Source organism: Poecilia formosa, unplaced genomic scaffold, assembly GCF_000485575.1.
Source record: "Poecilia formosa unplaced genomic scaffold, Poecilia_formosa-5.1.2 Scaffold30, whole genome shotgun sequence".
Lineage (NCBI taxonomy): Eukaryota > Metazoa > Chordata > Actinopteri > Cyprinodontiformes > Poeciliidae > Poecilia > Poecilia formosa.
In genome coordinates, this window is record NW_006799969.1 from 1,408,872 (window position 1) to 1,426,357 (window position 17,486).

General features: G+C 38.1%; 3 protein-coding genes across 4 annotated transcripts; all 3 read left to right on the forward strand.

Moving 5' to 3' along the window:
* The first annotated feature begins 107 nt into the window (after positions 1 to 107).
* zbtb8os (zinc finger and BTB domain containing 8 opposite strand) lies at positions 108 to 4,519 on the forward strand. Its single transcript, XM_007549163.2, has 7 exons — positions 108 to 302; positions 539 to 563; positions 653 to 774; positions 3,079 to 3,161; positions 3,409 to 3,461; positions 3,763 to 3,799; positions 3,916 to 4,519. Exons 1-7 carry the CDS (start codon positions 221 to 223, stop codon positions 4,000 to 4,002), a joined length of 489 nt encoding a protein of 162 aa, XP_007549225.1. The 5' UTR covers positions 108 to 220; the 3' UTR covers positions 4,003 to 4,519.
* Positions 4,520 to 4,759: 240 nt separating this feature from the next.
* On the forward strand, positions 4,760 to 9,525 carry khdrbs1a (KH domain containing, RNA binding, signal transduction associated 1a). Of its 2 annotated transcripts, XR_475991.2 has the most exons (10): positions 4,760 to 5,097; positions 5,481 to 5,608; positions 6,235 to 6,351; positions 6,427 to 6,573; positions 6,661 to 6,785; positions 6,861 to 7,119; positions 7,194 to 7,270; positions 7,365 to 7,426; positions 7,510 to 7,686; positions 9,466 to 9,525. XR_475991.2 is itself a non-coding variant. In XM_007549165.2 (9 exons), exons 1-9 carry the CDS (start codon positions 5,007 to 5,009, stop codon positions 7,617 to 7,619), a joined length of 1,116 nt encoding a protein of 371 aa, XP_007549227.1. In that variant the 5' UTR covers positions 4,760 to 5,006; the 3' UTR covers positions 7,620 to 8,709. The 2 variants fall into 2 exon arrangements, 1 of the variants encoding a protein (XP_007549227.1); XM_007549165.2 differs by lacking the exon at positions 9,466 to 9,525 and having other exon boundaries at positions 7,510 to 8,709.
* A 1,252-nt stretch (positions 9,526 to 10,777) lies between these two features.
* Positions 10,778 to 16,994, forward strand: tmem39b (transmembrane protein 39B). The gene is made up of 9 exons (XM_007549166.2): positions 10,778 to 11,266; positions 11,891 to 12,086; positions 12,994 to 13,213; positions 13,381 to 13,464; positions 13,603 to 13,757; positions 15,195 to 15,528; positions 15,620 to 15,807; positions 15,893 to 16,013; positions 16,619 to 16,994. The coding sequence occupies exons 2-9, from the start codon at positions 11,956 to 11,958 to the stop codon at positions 16,850 to 16,852; spliced, it is 1,467 nt and encodes a 488-aa protein (XP_007549228.1). The 5' UTR covers positions 10,778 to 11,266; positions 11,891 to 11,955; the 3' UTR covers positions 16,853 to 16,994.
* The last annotated feature ends 492 nt before the right edge of the window (positions 16,995 to 17,486 follow it).

Genomic DNA, 17,486 nt, shown 5'->3' on the forward strand with positions numbered 1-17,486 from the left:
AATTGTAATATGATTGTTATATTGGGATTAACAGCAGTACAGTATATCTGATGATCATCGTTTGTTTTCTCCGATTTATTTTCAACAGTTTGTGCGCTACATAAATTTACGAGACAAATGGTTCAGACATTGAACGCAACACTTTCTGTTTTAGCTCTTTTTACATGTTGTTGACTAGAAATAATTACCATTTTTACGTTTAAATCAACTTCCAGTTTCAATGGATGACCGTGAGCTAGACCTGACAGAGGAACAGAAAGCTATTAAATCAAAATATCCTCCTATCAACAAGAAATATGAATGTAAGTCAGGAATAATCACGAAAAATGTTGTTAGCTTAGCTTGTTCCATGAGGTAAATAAACCAAGTTTTGTTTGTAGCAATTTACGCTGCATTTAGATCCAAAAAATGAATGTTAAACATCTTAAATTAAGCGTGTTACATTAACGAGATATATCCCGTGAAACAGCTGTCACTACTACTGCTTACCCTAGTCAACTACAGTTCATTAAACTCATGCCTCATTTTTTTATTTCAGATCTGGATCATACAGCAGACGTGCAGTGAGTGTTTTGCGTCCTGCTTTAATAAATGAGTGTCTGCCATGTGTCCAGTGATCACTTTGATTGTTTCATGTATTTATATTTTCCAGAATTCACTCCTGGGGAGACTCCTTGGAGGAAGCTTTTGAGCAGTGTGCGATGGGAATGTTTGGCTATATGACGGACACAGAAACTGTGGAACCCACTGATACTGTTGAAGTGGAATCAGAAGGTGAGAAATCAGCAGGAAGCATGTTGTTCCTTGAGTTTAATGTGGTGTACCAACGCAAAGTGGTGAAAAACTGTTTCATAAAGTGAAAAAAGACATGTTTCATGAAATAAATGTTTCATTGGGATGGAAATTGATCTGTGGTAACTATTGTTTTAGTATTTAAAATTCAAAGGAGGGCTGCCTCTATTCCAATGCTTCTGATTTAAATCTAATGAAACGTGTTGCCTGTAGAATTCACCAGTGTCATTATGAAGACAACTCACTGAAAATATGAAAATATGAGAAAAATAAAAAATGGTACCGAGATACATATTCTGTTTTCTGTTACAAAAATCTTAAAAGTTTGTGCAGTGTCATATTTTGCACCCATTCTGTCAGAAAACATTTGTCATCATGCATTTCCTGCTAACCTCAAACAAAGTTGGAGATGCTTTCTGACATTTTTTAGGTGCATGAAAATAGGTTTCAAAGCATCTGAGAGATCTTTTTTGGCAAAATTGTATCAGTCAGGAGATGCAACAAGAAGCAGCAGCGCCAGCCGCAGACGCAGTTGGCCATTTGGCTCCTCCAGATGGTCTAACTGGTCTTCTAGGTGGTTTTGTGTTATTTCCAGTAAAACCAGTCAGTCCATCTCAGTTTTCTCCTCTTGAGACAGGAGAACGTCACTGAGCGCGACATGGCGGCCGACCGGCGCGAGGAAAAAGACGGGGAACTGAACGTTCTGGAGGATCTTTTATTTATCTTGCTATTTATCCATAGCAAGATAAATATCTTGCTATGGAACATAGCAAGATATTTATCATCACATGGGGAAAATATGCAATAATTACCATACCAGGATAAAAGAAATAAAAGATAAATACAATATAAGGAGAAAGCTGGTTTCAAGATGCCTTCCGCAATGTTGAACGATTGCGCAGGGGTAGGGAAGCAAGATGGAAACCTTTTTAAAGAAAATCCTGATAAAAACAACCCAACAAGCTTATTGGAAATGGGATGATTTGGTCATAATTGTGGTTATAACTTCTGTTTGGTGTAAAAAAAAACAAAACAAAAAAAACTGCAAATAAATCACCCAACTGTAGGGAGGCATGATGGTGGCAGGATAATTTTTTTCCAGCTTTTTTCTCATTATCTAGAACTTGCTTTAGTCAAGGTGGCAGGAATTATTCATAGAGACAAATAAGAGTCAGTGATGGCACAAAAGCTCCATTTTCAGCTCTCTATTTGGAGATGGATACATTCAAATCAACATAATAACCACTTTAATTGCTCAGTAACAGTCCATTCTGTGAAAGTGCTTTGTGCTTATTTGTATGTAAAATGGATAACTGGTGGTCAGATCACCCCGGTTGGGTTTTATGTGAGTGGTTGTTGTTGTTGGGCTTGTCTACTAACATTTGAACATCTGGTTGCCAGACAACCAGACGTTCTCCACTGTTTATGAAGTTATGTTTTGTCTGGGTATTATGTACCTGTCAATATTGTAATTTGTCTATTGGTTTTCACATTATTTAATTTGCATAATTTAACATTTTGTTTTATCTCACAACCCAAACTCCTTCTTCTCCATCAAAAGGCCTTAGCTTTTTCCAGGCCACAGTTATAAATAGGAAACGTGTTGCTGGTCAGATTTTTTTTTTTTTTTGCACAATATGACTGTGGCCATAAGATAAAATTTTGGTGCCTTTGTTGTAAATAACTTTGTTTCAGAGATTGAATTTTTGCAATAATGATTTTCATTTGGTGATTCAACTCTACATCATGATCGATTTTATTTCCATGGCCTTATTATTGTTTACATGGAGTCCTGTATGTCAGGTGAAATTTTTGTGGGCTTTTCTGGCAGTTGTGGCAGAAAGTTGATGCTGCCGTACCTAATTGGAGCCCAGAAACTCACTGGTTAATTCTAATCAAACAGGTCACAGGTGAGGTTGGTTAACATTAGGAGCCATAGAAACCCATGTATATAAAGCTGTGACTATAGTTTCTGCCCAAAACCTCCAGCTTATCTACACCTTTGACCATGTTGTTTTTGGGCAGCATCTGTTGTCATTCTGATCTAAAAATTGCAAACCCAAAGTTTGATAATAAGTGGTTTCAGCCAATTTAATCCTATATGGAAGACAGTATTATTTTATTTTAGTTCCATTTCTCTCCAAAATGTCCTAACCACCAAAGTATGTTTGAAAAACATGATTTAAAAGATAAAACAAAGATATTAACTTCTGTTTTAATCAGCTTATGCATGATGTTTCGTAGTCAATAAAGCTAAACCGTGTTTGTATTGTTCTTTTTCTAAAGGTGAAGACATGGAGTCTCTTCTCTTCCATTTCTTAGATGACTGGTTATACAAGTTTTGTGCAGATCTCTTCTTTGTCCCCAGGGTGGGTCAGCTTGCTATTTGTTGCTTTTTGATTTATTACTGAAACTTTATTATTTTTTATGAACTCTTTTCTTTCCTTCAAATTATTCTTGGTGTTGATCAGTACACTTGGTGTTGATCAGTACACTTGTTACAATATTTCTTTGATCCTGCTTAACCTGTCTGACAGACAGGTTAAGAAAACTGATAATGTCTGTAGCCATTTTTTGTGTTGTTTTGTGCTTAAATCTATTGTGTCTGTTCATCAGGAAATCAAAGTTGTGTCCATTGACAGAATGCATTTTAAGATTCGATCCATTGGGTAAGTTTTGACTGAATTTGATTAAATTATGAGTCATATTTTTGATACAGTTGTTAGTTTTTCTCATAGTTTTATGTCAGTTATTTTTCATGGAATCAACTGCAACTTAATGGTATTTTTAAGAAGAGTCAGGTATTTATTATTGCTACTGAAAATGTATTTGTAAACTTTATGCCGTTCATATAAAGACCATGTGTAATCGATGCAATAATTTCAAACAGAGCTTAGGTTTTACTGGTTTTGAATGAAGACTACTGTGTACTGTGTATTTGACTCGTATTGTTTCTAATGCTAACAAAAGGTGGGGTGAAGAATTTTCTCTGGCAAAACATCCACAGGTAGGACGCAGAGGAGAGGAGATTTTTAATATACCACTTTTATGTATCCAGTAAAAGTTAGAATAAACCTAATTAATCCTGATATGCTCTTTGTGTTTCTTTTTTTTTTTTTCAAGGGAACCGAAGTGAAAGCTATCACATACTCTGCAATGCAGATCCATGATAAAGTAAAACCAGAAATATTTGCCATCATTGATATTTGAAGATACCTCTGAGGACAGACATCACTCCTGGTTCATTGGGACTGTTCAGTCTACATATGCACATAATTAAGATTTTTGTTTTATTTCATACTCTGTTCATTAACTAGCAAAATCAAGTTTACTGCCATTGATGAACTATTTACTAATTAGGTTTGTCAAAGATTAAGGATACTGTCTTGTGAAATGTAATGTAGAACTTCAAATTAAGAAAAAAGATATCCAGATAAACGAATTATGGGGATATGGCTTATGATGAAAGTTGAAAATTATATTTTAATGCATTTTTGGAAGTATCACAGTTCATTTGTTATTCCATAAATTGGAATAACAGATGAACTGCCTAAGTATCAATGAATGGTTTGTAGTTTGATGTAATGGTGATGGATGCCTTAAATTAAGTTATTTCTTTCTTTTTCATTTTGGTTTCTAATTCTGTTATTGTAATATTCTTGCCAAAATATTTTAATCAGCAGCTTTATTAAAGACAAAGAGTTAAAAACATATCTAATAAAAATAATTTGACTCCTGCGTTGATCATTATCAGCAAATAAAACGTCAAGTAAAAAATGTTTATAAGTAAAAAGTATCAGTCTTTCACGGAATTGTTATATTTATAATATAAAAATAAACACACTATTACTCAATAATGGTTTGTGGGGGGGGGGGTTACCCTCAAAGCAAAATAATAAAAAACTAAATTAAAAACGAAGCGGGAACGAAGCGGATGTCCCTGGTTGACTATGACGTCCCTTCCTCCCTTTCCTCTCAAATGCTGCTGCGCCATCCCTTCTTTGTCTGCTGAGGAGAGACACCGGCCGGGGTCGCCGCTTCGCAGTCTGTTCATTTTTTTCCTTACCAAGCTCATTTTCAAAGACAAAATAAACTAAATAAACGCACTTAATTGGGTAAGCAAATAGCGAGTCAGTTTGCGTCCAACGACTGCAAAAAAACCAAGCATCAGCGAGTCCGCCATAGTCGAGCCTTAGCAAAGAAAGAAAATCAAAATGGAAGACACTAAATACCTCCCTGAGCTCCTGGCCGAGAAGGACAGCCTGGATTCATCGTTTACACACGCCATGAAGCTCATCACTGCTGGTAACGTGATTATTTCTTGCATTACGCAACAGGGATTTTTGAAGAAAAAACGTGTTTTATGTAGTTATTTTGACGCCAACTAATCTTTCGCGGCCAGGCCTGAACAATGGCGCATTAAAACACGTGGTTGGTGGACATTTGGGTCAGACCCCTTCTCTGGATTAACATGTTTAAATCATTTCTGCGAGCCATAAGAGATCTAATGAAACTTGATTAAATACAACATTTACATTTGTGTAACAATCGAAAGAATCGATTTGCTCACTGTAACTATTGCATCGCGATAAGCATGACAGCCCTTCACAGACTGTGCGAGGTTTAGGTTATTTTGTATTTTAGATGTGTATTCATTTTAATTTATGCCAAAACCTTTATTCTTGCAGAGATTGAAAGGATCCAGAAAGGAGAAACCAAGAAGACACCAGAGAAGGAGACTTACCTGGACCTTTTTGCCACCAAAACTATGAAACTAAAGGAGCGAGTGCTCATCCCGACCAAGCAGTATCCCAGGGTATGCATCAACTGCTGCTGCATGGTTTCTTTGCAAGGCCGTAATATTGAGATGCTCAGCTTTAGGCATTTAAAAGGCTTCAATTAAAAAAACAATTATTAGCTAAAAATAATTCTGCTGAAATTGTTTTGCTGTATGTTGAGGTAATTGAAATAAAATGCACTAAGCATATATCTTAAAGTTGTCTAAAACCTGTTGTAACTATCATGATGCCAAGTCTAAGAATAATCTGAAGATGAGTAGCTTAAGTCTAAAAGTGCTAGTCTGACATGTTATATGACATGTTTTTTTTTATTTTTATAAACGTTACATCCTGCAGCTTTACTTGTTTTTTAAATTTCCACACTGAAAAATCTACTGACGGAAAGGAGAAGCGGTGGAATCAAAAGTCTTGAGCATATCTTTAAGTGTTCTGTCCTCTGTCTCATCTGAATCCTTCTGCTCTTCTTCCATAACCTCTTCTACTGGAGCTGCAGCTTCAGTGTTCCTGTCGTGCATGTGTCTTTGTTTCTGCATGAGCATTTCTACAGTTGTTGCATCTTAATAATGCTGTGTTAATGGGAAAAAAATGTTCAGATTAATGTTGCATTGACATACTGCTGAATGATGTGATCGTTATTCTGCAGGTCAACTTTGTCGGGAAGCTTTTGGGGCCTCAGGGCAGCACAATCAAGAGACTCCAGGAAGAGACAGGGGCAAAGATCTCAGTTTTGGGAAAAGGCTCAATGAGAGACAAGAATAAGGTTTGTGCATAGATTTATTTTTTCTTCTTTTTCAGCTCAGTTCAGAGGATGCGAAATAATTGCGTTATTTTCCAGGAGGAAGAGCTCAGGAAGGGCGGCGAGTCGAAGTACGCGCACCTGGCCATGGAGCTGCATGTGTTCATCGAGGTTACAGCACCCATACCAGAAAACTATCTGCGCATGGCTCACGCCATGGATGAAGTCAAGAAGTTCCTCATCCCAGTTAGTGAAATCTTTTATCCCATTAACCTTAATCTGCTCTTAATGCACATTTGTGTAATCTCTTAAACTTTTCCAATGTAACTACAGGAGCCTGGCGAGCATGACCCCTACATGGACCCTCAATTCCTAAATGGATCCCAAGATGGTTCTGGAAGGGGACGAGGTGGCCTTGGACGGGGCAGAGGTGGACCACCTGGTGCAGGAGGGCCAAGGTGAGTGGAAGTTTGAAAATTTATATATATATTTAAAAAAAAATTTACAAAAAAAAATATATTTCCATTTCCTAGGGGACGAGGGATGCCACGTGGAAATCTCCGAGGAGCGATGCGTGGAGGAACTCCCCGTGGCGGGATGTCTCGAGGAAACGCGCCCAGAGGGGCCCCGGCCGGTAGGGGTGGACCACCCTCTGCTGCAGCTAGAGGAGGGTCCTCCGGCCGCTCCAGGCCGCCTGCGAGCGGAGCGCAAAGGATGCTCCCCGCCGCAGCCCTGTCCCATCAAGCAGGTCCTTCAGGATCACAGCCCAAACCTGAACCTTACGATGAATATGTAAGTGACAAAGTGAATAAAGGCTTATTTTGATGGCAATGTCTCTTATTAAACATACTATTTTTTCCATTTAGGGTTCATATGAGGAATCTTACGCAGAGCCTTCCTACGAGGGATATGATAATTATTACAGTCAGCAGCCTGCTCCAGCGTAAGTCAAATTTAAGAGATTTTCACACGTTTTTTTTTTTTTTTCTCCCCCCACCCTTGAATCTGTTTTCTCATTTCTTAATTTTTGCTTTCAGCGATACGGAATACTACGATTACGGACACGGTGAAGCCCAGGATCCATCATATGAGAGCTACGGTATGCTTCTCTGTACTACCAAAGTGCTCCTGTGTGCGACGCTGTGAAGGTTAACTGTGCTTTGGTGTGCGTCCTGTTTGTAGGTCAGGGTGAATGGGATAACTCGTGGTCCGGCGCCGGGGCCGGAGGCAAAGCTCCCCCGACGCGGCAGTCCAAGGGTTCATACAGGGAGCATCCATACGTCAGATACTGAACAACTACCGGTAGAGAGTTGCTACGGCAACTGTCTCCCGATTGTAACAGGCTTAACTTTTCAAAAAGTAATTTCCCTTCTCGTTTGCTCCCCCTTTTTTTACGGTTTATTTTATGTTTGTTTTAAAAAAAAACAGAAAAAAAAAAACAGAGACATTTTGTTGGATGTATCGGAGTGCCAGATAAGAAACACGAGGAGCAGAGGGTTTTTTTTTTTTTTTTTTCATTGTTTATCTGTTTCCATTTAAATGTTTCAGTTGCGTAGTAAGGAATTAGTTACTTAAACTTAACAAATGGAAAAAGTGATATTTTAGTGATATTTGATGGCTTTTTCAGTTAATGATTAACTTTAAACTGTGATTGTGGCGATAAAACTCTTACCATATAGGCTGCATTTCTCAAAAGTCCTTCATGACTGGACATTAATTGCTCTTAATGCTTCAGTGTAATTTTATATATGCCTAAAACAAATTTAAACACAGCCTTAAGATATTTTGATCTGCATCAAAAGTCTCATTATTGTTTTCAACATTGCAAATCTAGTTTTCTCCTAAAATACAGAAATCCGTCTTTCTGCCACCTTTACAATTGGTATATTAAGCCATTCTATAACGTGCAAAATTATACTGATATAATTTCTTGTTAAGTTTGAAGGATACAAGGCTGCAGCCACCTCAATATTTTGTACATAACCTTAGGATAACTGTGTATGGTTTAAGTCGTGCCGTCTCCAAAATGCTCAATGCTTGTGTACCTTTTTGACTAAATAGGATACTAAACATATCCCAAAATGTTTTTCTGCAGTGCGTGTTTCAATAAAGTTTCTAGTTTCATTTTAATCAATCTAAACTTGGTATTTTTGCCTTTATTGTACCAAAGGATTGTCTTCACTTTGTGAAAATGGTCCTCAACGGCTCCCCAATGCTGATTAATCTTGTTTGTTTACACGTTCAACCTGACCGCAATTTGAAAAATACAAAAAAAAAAAAGGGGCAGCGTTTGTTTTTTACCCCCCACCCCCAATGACTTTACCCTCTTCGTCTGTTTATCCAAACTAAATGACACTTGTAATGTCACCTTAAAAAAAAAAACATAATAAAGCTCATTACTTGAGATTATGTGCTGCCAAATTCATGTTTGACTTGACAATGATGCAGTGCTTTAACGTGTATTGTCATTAATCTTTAGTTAGTGTATCTCTCAGAGCTCTCAAGAGCGCAATGTATCTCCAGCCACTTGAAAATGACTGAATTTCAACAGTATTCCCCAAATCAAGCTTGCAGGGATCTTACTTGACTTTGATGCAAAGTCATGCTGGCTGCTTTTTATAAAAGAAAAATATCGCAGAGGAGAGGATTCTAAAAGCCTAAAGGTCGCCACAAGAAGGTAAAACTAACCCCAACACTCATTTATTAGATTTATTTGTTCTGTTTTTTATTTTATTTTCTGTGCAAAACATGTTTAAGTAATGCAAGTCATCCAAAACATCAAAACCATTAAAGTACAAAATTATGCTGTGATATTCAGTAGTTTATTCCGAGCAAAATTAAGACGCACAAAACAATCATGTGGTTGTGATGCAACTCTTGCTCAAATAAAACCAATAATTGTTTCATTCCACTCAATACTTATATCCATCTTGGTTATTTCTGTAGAATGTAGTTTAATGAAAATGAGTAGCTGCACTCAAAGCCTTAAAACATTCCATTAATGGGCAAAAACTCTTCAGCTCGAGTTGCATGATACTTTTTTTATTTAGTATAAAATTAGTTTTGCATGTTTTGTTGCTCACTTGGTGTATTTGGACATTTGTGCGTTCTGGATCTCATTTCTTTTTCTCCTCTTAGGTTATCAGAACTGTGTTGGTGCAGTTGATAGATTCAACGCCAGCAGCTCAGGCCTGTAAGGTCAGTTGGAAAAGAACAAAATCAGGTTTTGATGTTTTATGAAGTTTGCCGACTGTTGTTGCTCTGCTCAGCAGGTCCATTTGAAATTCTCTGCAAACTGAGACCGTGAAGGGCTACTTGGACCAAATGCTGTCCAAGTGAATCAGTCTGGTTTGATGGTCGTATTTCACCTCTTCTATGAATGAGGTGCTTGAAGAAGTGTTGCTGAAGCTTGGAGTGGCTTTTTTTTATTTTTACTTTTTAAATCCAAACTTGGGGTGGGGAACTCTTAACTTTTTAAAATGTTTCACAACTCATTTAACCATGTTTTGTATAAAAAAAGAAAAGATCTGAAAATAAACTTTTTTTATTTATCAGTTGTGTTTTCTTTAAAGTCTCTTTAGATAGCTAGATATTGTCAGTTGTGAGTATTTGTCTTTGTTTTTTCTCCATTTCGTCAGAAATTCTTAGGATGTGAAAACATTTTAATATCAGACTCATTCTATTTAGCAGCATTTCATAACAGCAGCAAGCTCACTTCTAGAGTGGTATAGTCGAAGTTCAGACTATTATCTAATTTGAATACTGAAATTTTTTTTCATGCATAAAAAATGATGTGGCTGAAATGATTCTATAGCAATGTTTTTGACGACCTTCACAAATTCCTGGTGGTTTCTGCAAAGGATGAGACAACTGGCAGTTGGTCTATTTTCAGCACTGTGTCAAGTTTGGTTGGACAGTGGTCTGATTTTGAAGCTGTCAATTGAAAATGGCTCTATTCAGGTTATCTCAAGTATGAAAAGCAAAAGGACATGTAAAGGAGTACATTTTCCCAGCATTGTATATGTTCACCTTGTCAGTAGTTTTTAGAGGGTTCAAAGGTCTTGAGAAAAAATGGACAAATATGGAAGCATGGAGATTTTTAATTTCTAAACTAAATCCCTTGTCAGATTTTTATTCCTGAGTTTATCAAGCCAAGTCGCTTGTGTTTATGAAACCTGCAGCTGATTACAACAATGTCAGCTTTTTCCTGATCCCATGTGCATGTACTGATTGGAAAACTGTTAGCCAAATTCAGCATTATTTGAAACTCAAGCCAACCAAATTACTGTTTTGTTCTCGAAATGTCAAGAACGCTGCAAAAACTGGAAAATTTAGACACAATTCTACAAAGTATGAGAATTTGTTTGAAATCTGGATGGAAAGAATCTAAAAAAGCAACCAAGTTACTGCTTTGTTCTCAAACTGTCAAAACGTTGCAAAAACTGGTAAATTTAGAAACAATTCTACGAAGTATGAGAATTTGTTGGAAAACTGAATGGAAATGATCCATAAACTCAGCACTGAAAAGGCTCACTTCAGGGAAAACAATATTTCCTGCTCTAGTGTTTCTGGCATAAAGGTGGAACGAACATACAGCAGCATAAAACAATTATTTTAAGTAGTATCTATAATTGTCCATTTTATATAGCCATCTATGTATTACTGAAATAACTTATTTTAATATTTGGTATTTTAATTGGTACATATTGGTGTTGCATTCCATTTCCAAGAGAGACAGAGAAGTGTCTGAATGTCCCTTTAAATAACTCTCCTCCTACAGTTAATATCCGCGCCCCCACCCACCAGCGACTTGCTTCACATCAACAATGACTGTCTTGGCTGGCTTCAGTGCAAAAACAGCCAGTGTTTTGATAAATCTTCTGACAATTTAATCCGTTATCAGTTAAACAGACTAGCTTCCTACTGACCACCCGCAGCGGTAAGCGCATATTTTCCTCCGTGGTCTGTTTACCTGGACAGTAGCCTGCTAGCCAGTTAGCTTCCTGTTAGCTTAGGCCTGAATCTTAATATTTAATCAAGCGTGGTCTTGGAAGAAAGACAGGGGGCCACATTGTTGTGATCCACGCTGTTCCCCCTTGTTGCTCTAAGAATCTCAAATGCAAACGACCCGTGGTATATTTTCAAAGCAGAAAGACAACAGTTGTAGCTGCGTTGCTAACTTGTAATGACAGCTTCCGCAAAAGCTGCAGCCAAATTTGGGACGCTATGCAGCTTGAATAAATTTGTTTTGCACCACCGACATGGGGCTCCATGCATGCTTACTTTGCATGAAATATTTCTTGTCATTTAGTTTTGTTGGATATTTTAAGGTGCTTATAATGGCATTGAAGCCTTTTAGGTTGGACGGTTGTGTTTGTTTTGGCTCTATTTGATGCAACCGCTCTGCAATGTTTTACAAGGAAATTAAACATGAAATAATAGAATGTACGTACACACCTAAAGATAAATGTATGATTTTAAAAAATAGTATAAAAGTTGTATATTCTGCATGATCGATTCCTTTCAGTATACTACTACTGACTCACTGCCTTAATGTAAACAGGTGCAAGAAAAGAGAGGGAGAGTTCACGCAGCTAGACAGGAAGGTGAGCAGTGGGTGTCTTTGCGATGGCCGGTGGAAGGAGAGGGACGAATCGGACCACCTACTGCAGACCTCCGTTAAGCAGTGACCCAGGCTCCGTCAGCAATGGCAACCACACCACCAGCTCTCCAGTCACGGGGGTGCGAAACCGTGCAAGGCAAGTCCCCTGTTTAATCTTCTCACCTCATCTGTGCTGCACAGTTCAGCGCCTGCCAACTGGAAAACTGCAGACTACTTTGCAAACGTGTTTATGCATTACAAAAACAAAGTTTAATGCACTTTATTAGGATGCTAGACCAACACTGAGAAACATTTACTTTTAAAGGAAAGGATCATTTTGGGAGTAGTGTGTCATGTGTATGTACTCTCATACCACTAAATAATTTTCAGTGTGCTTCAGTTGTCACATATTAGAAAGTGTAGTTCACATTTATGCTCTCTGTAAATCTGGCTGTTCTGTGAAGGACTCTGAGGTTTGGTTGCGAACACTAGTAAACAAGCAGCATCATGCAGACCAAAGAGCTCAGCAGACAGCTCAGGGATGAAGTTGTGGAGAAGTTTAAGGTAGGGATCAGATCTCAAGCTTTCAGTTTCGCTTTTGAAAGTGGTCATATTTAGATATGGAAAGACTGTGGCTCAACTTCAGCTGCCCATGACACGACTTTCCAGCTTGACAGACAAGTTTGGGGAAGGAGAATATGAATTGGAGCCAAAAGATCAATGGTACATCTGAAGGAGCTGCAGAGAACTACCACTCAGGTTTGAGAATTTGTTGATAGGTTGACTACTAGTTGTTCACTTAACAAAAGTGGCAAGAAGAAATTGAAGGAAAGTCAATGGGAAGTCGGGTTTCCAGTTAGCTGCAATGCATCCAGGGATTACAATAATCATTGGTTACTTATTTAAAGGCACAATCCACATTGATCCGTCTGTTATGTCAAAACTACTTTCCGCTCCTTCATCATCTTGAGAAAAAAAATTGTATTTGCTGAATACAAATGCAGGATGCAGTCCAGGTGTCCAAGGGGTATGATTACTTTCTAACGCTCGGGTTTTGCCTGCAGAAACGGCTCTGGGACCTGCATGTCCAGCCCCCCGCTCGCCGCTCAGACTGTTGTTCCCCTCAAGCACTGCAAGATCCCCGAGCTGTCCATGGATCGAAACGTGTTGTTTGAGCTTCACCTCTTCTTCTGCCATCTGATCGCCCTGTTCGTCCACTATGTCAACATCTACAAGACTGTGTGGTGGTATCCACCGTCACACCCTCCTTCACACACGTCTCTGGTCAGTACGCAGAAAATACGTTCTGCAGATCACAAACTTCTATTTTGTTCACTTGAAGAATTTCCATTTTAACTTGTGCAAGAAGTGCATAACCTCAAAACTTAAAAATAAAATTGTAGATGTAAAGTAGTTTAATGATAATAATTAATCAGTGTTGTTATTTGCAGAATTTTCATCTTATTGATTATAACATGCTGGTGTTCACAATCATCATACTGGCAAGAAGGCTGATTGCAGCAATTGTAAAAGAGGTAAGTTTGTTGTTTGCTGGAGGCTGATAACACTGTCCATGTTGGCATGTATGTGGTTAAGAGCTGCTGTTGTACAAACATTATTTTCATCTGAGCATAACTCTGCTTATGTCTGACCATGGTTTCCTTTTCCTGCAGGCATCACAGACTGGGAAACTCTCCTTCCCCCACTCAATATTTTTAGTGATGGCCCGGTTTGCAGTGCTAACGCTGACAGGCTGGAGTCTTTGTCGCTCCCTCATTTATCTGTTCAGATCCTACTCTGTCCTCAGCCTGCTTTTCCTTTGCTACCCGTAAGTATTCTTAAAAACAACTTCAAATTTTAGACCTGTAGGACAGTTAGAGTCTAATATGAGTGAAGGCCATGACTTCACAGTTTCCCTGTGTTTCCTTGATCCTGTGTTCATCTGAAGCAATAAGTTGAGTTCTAGGTTTTCCCTGCTGATGCTCCAGCTGCCGTTTCCTGTCGTTACGAGTTTTAATCCATGTAACTATTAAGTAACTTTAGTTCACCCAAAATGTTTCCGGGTGATTTGAGGGGGGCAAGTGTTGGCTTTCAAGCTTTGTTTCCCTACAGTGTTGGTTATTATCTCCTAAGTATCATATTGAATTTCTTCATGTAAATTATTGAAAAGAATGAGTTAAATATTAATAGCTTGATGAAGTTTGAAATAGATGCTGAATGATTTATCAGTTAGCTCCTTGCATTTTTGATGGATCTTTATTACTTTCAATTACCTTCTCAGTGTTTGGAAATATTTTCTGACATACTTAGCTTCTGGCCAGAATAACTCTGAGAGTTAATGTTGCTATAACAACAACCCACATTGTCACTGGTTTAAATGTTGCTAAAAAGCGAATTAAACAGGGCCAGGATAGCAGAACTCAATATCAATGACTTTGTTTTTATCTTTAGTTAAGATGACTGGAAATGATCTTAGAACTCTATACTTGATGTGTTAATAGATTTGATTGATTTGACAGTGGTGTTCATTGATGCACTGGTTGCTATTCATCTGTTGCTGTCTATTTATGTTTTCTTCTGTGGCCTCATAATTATGATCACATTAATTTTTCTGAAAATGATTTCGGTGATAAATGACTAAGTAATTTCAAAAGACTTTACCGCTAATAACTGCTTTACAAACAAACTTACTTATGGCTCTACAAAATACAATAAACTTCCTGTTATGTTTATTCAGAAATTCAACATTTTCTCTCATTTACAGACTTTACTGGCTTGTTATTTAAGCATTTAAAACATACCTACCCACATTTATGCTGTTTACAAAGGTTTTAAATGTCCTTTCAAAAATAGTTAAGATTTGTTAAAGTAGAGGAATTTTCAGTTTTGTTTAGATTAGATTAGATAAGATAAGCTTTATTGTCACCAAGGAGTAATTTGCTTTGGAGACAACAATTGCAGATAAATATATAAAAAAGTAAGAAGATAACTACATTAATGGTACACCACAACATCAAAATAGCACACGTCACCATACTATGTTTGAACTTATCTCTAATTATGAATGAGGTCAACACTAATGGTCATTAGTGCTGTATATGAATAAATTAGATATTAACATGTTACCTTTGTTAACATAAAGGCACAAATGTGTTTCCAATGGGCTACAAAACACTTTTCCCCTCTTAAGTCCCTTTTGATACCATTATCGCTGCAAAACTGTGAAACATTTCAAATATCTAACGGTAGGTGTTGGTCCCCACAGATTTGGGATGTATATCCCGTTCTTCCAGCTAAGCTGTGATTTCCGGCGAGCGGGTTCTCTCTCGCCGATCGCGAGCATCGGCTCCAAAGAGGTCGGCAGCGTGAGCCGCGGCAGGGACTACTTCACCGTGCTGAAGGAGACGTGGAAGCAGCACACCAGCCAGCTGTACGGAGTCCAGGCCATGCCCACTCACGCCTGCTGTCTGTCACCTGACCTCATTCGAAAAGAGGTGGAGTTTCTGAAGATGGACTTCAACTGGAGGATGAAGGAAGTGCTGGTCAGCTCCATGCTCAGCGCGTACTACGTGGCGTTTGTACCCGTTTGGTTTGTAAAGGTAAGATTGTGTTCCATCTCGGTATATTTTTAAATACAGCTTCTTTGATGTGAGAATATTGATATATTTCTTCGTCTGTGTGGTTCTCTAGAGCACACAGTATGTAGACAAGCGGTGGTCCTGTGAGCTCTTCATACTGGTATCGGTCAGCACGTCAGTCATCCTCATGAGACACTTGTTGCCACCTCGATATTGTGACCTCCTTCACAAAGCTGCCGCCCACCTGGGCTGCTGGCAGAAAGTTGACCCCTCTCTCTGCTCCAACGTCCTTCAGCACATGTGCGTACTCCTCTTTGTTTTTTACCTCAGTTCAGACTAATTTCTAGACTAATGAGTCATACTGTATTTTGTTTTCTTTTTACAGATGGACTGAAGAGTACATGTGGCCACAGGGAGTCCTAGTAAAACATAATAAGAATGTCTATAAAGCCATGGGCCACTATAACGTTGCAGTCCCCTCAGATGTTTCCCACTATCGCTTTTATGTGAGTCTTGCTGGAGAAAGAGATTTTATGTGGCATTAATTTTAGTTTTAAAAAGAAACCACATTACCTTGCAAAAATATGCATACGCTCCATATCAGTGCCAGCAGGTCAAGAAACTGAAATTTTTATCGTTTTTCTTTTCACAAAATTGCTGAAGGTTAGTTTAATTGGATAGTGTCTGAACAGCAACTTCCAAGTCTTTTAACTGATTCTCAATTAGATTTAGGTATGGGTTTTGATTAGGCCATTCTAACATGAAAATGTAGATCTGATTGTATGTTGAGTCATTATGTTGCTGGAAGTTGAATCTTTCCTGCTGTCCAAGCTCAAGTCTTCTGCAGCTTCTAACATGGTTTCCCCTTGTGATTACCCTCTGTCTATCTCCATCAGTGCTTGTGTCAACTCTGACCTGCTTCCCTGTCCTTCTCACATAAAAAATATTGAAAGTGTGTAGCGTTTTCCTTTGATTTAACAATTATCTGCAACTTCCTGTTGGTGTATCATGTAAAACTACCATAAAATATGTAGACGTTTGAGGCTAAATGTGACAAAATGTGAATTTACACATTTCAACACTAACCTGTCCCATTTTTTCCCCTCCCTAGTTTTTCTTCAACAAGCCTTTACGAATATTAAACATACTCATCATCCTCGAAGGTGCCATGATTTTTTACCAGCTCTACTCGCTCATTTGCTCGGAAAGGTGGCATCAGACGATATCGCTGGCCCTGATCCTCTTCAGCAACTACTACGCCTTCTTCAAGCTCCTCAGAGACAGAATAGTCCTAGGAAAGGCATACTCGTTCTCAAACAGCTCATCGGACCAGAAAGTCAGCTAAAACTCCAGTTGCCGTTGGTCACGCTTACTTTGGAACAAGAGAAACATGCCTAAGAGTTCTGTATTTTTTCTACAAGCCACATTTGTCAGTTTTGTTCTGAATTGCCATAAGAAAAATAAATATTTTTGTATTACTTTAAAAAGTGTTTCATATTTATTAATCCCCGACTGATTTATTTATTTTTTTATAGGAAAATCAGATGTTCTGGAATTGTTCATAGGTTGTGCAGATTTGAACTTAAATCAGAAAAAGTTAACTGCAACACAGGTGCAATGCAACGATTAACAACCAATTTTCATAGCAGCATTGAGTTTTCAGACTGTTGGTATGTTGCACATTAGTAATTCACGTCGGAAACATCCTCTTTTTCCTGGATGTTAATGTAGCGTGAAATTGTTGAATAGTAGATTGAACAACATTAAGGGGACAAAATGGAGACAGAAACAGATTAAGTTCCTCTGATTTTAAGGACGTCATTGAAGATCTTATAGGTTTATTAACAATTTTTACAGCCTGTTTGCACCTGAGAATTGAAAAGGTTACATTTTTGTTACGGTTTTCCTTACAAATTACTCTGAAAAATATCTGCACATTGAAGTGTGTCTCTACCAGCTTTGTAGTTTTGAAAAAAGAC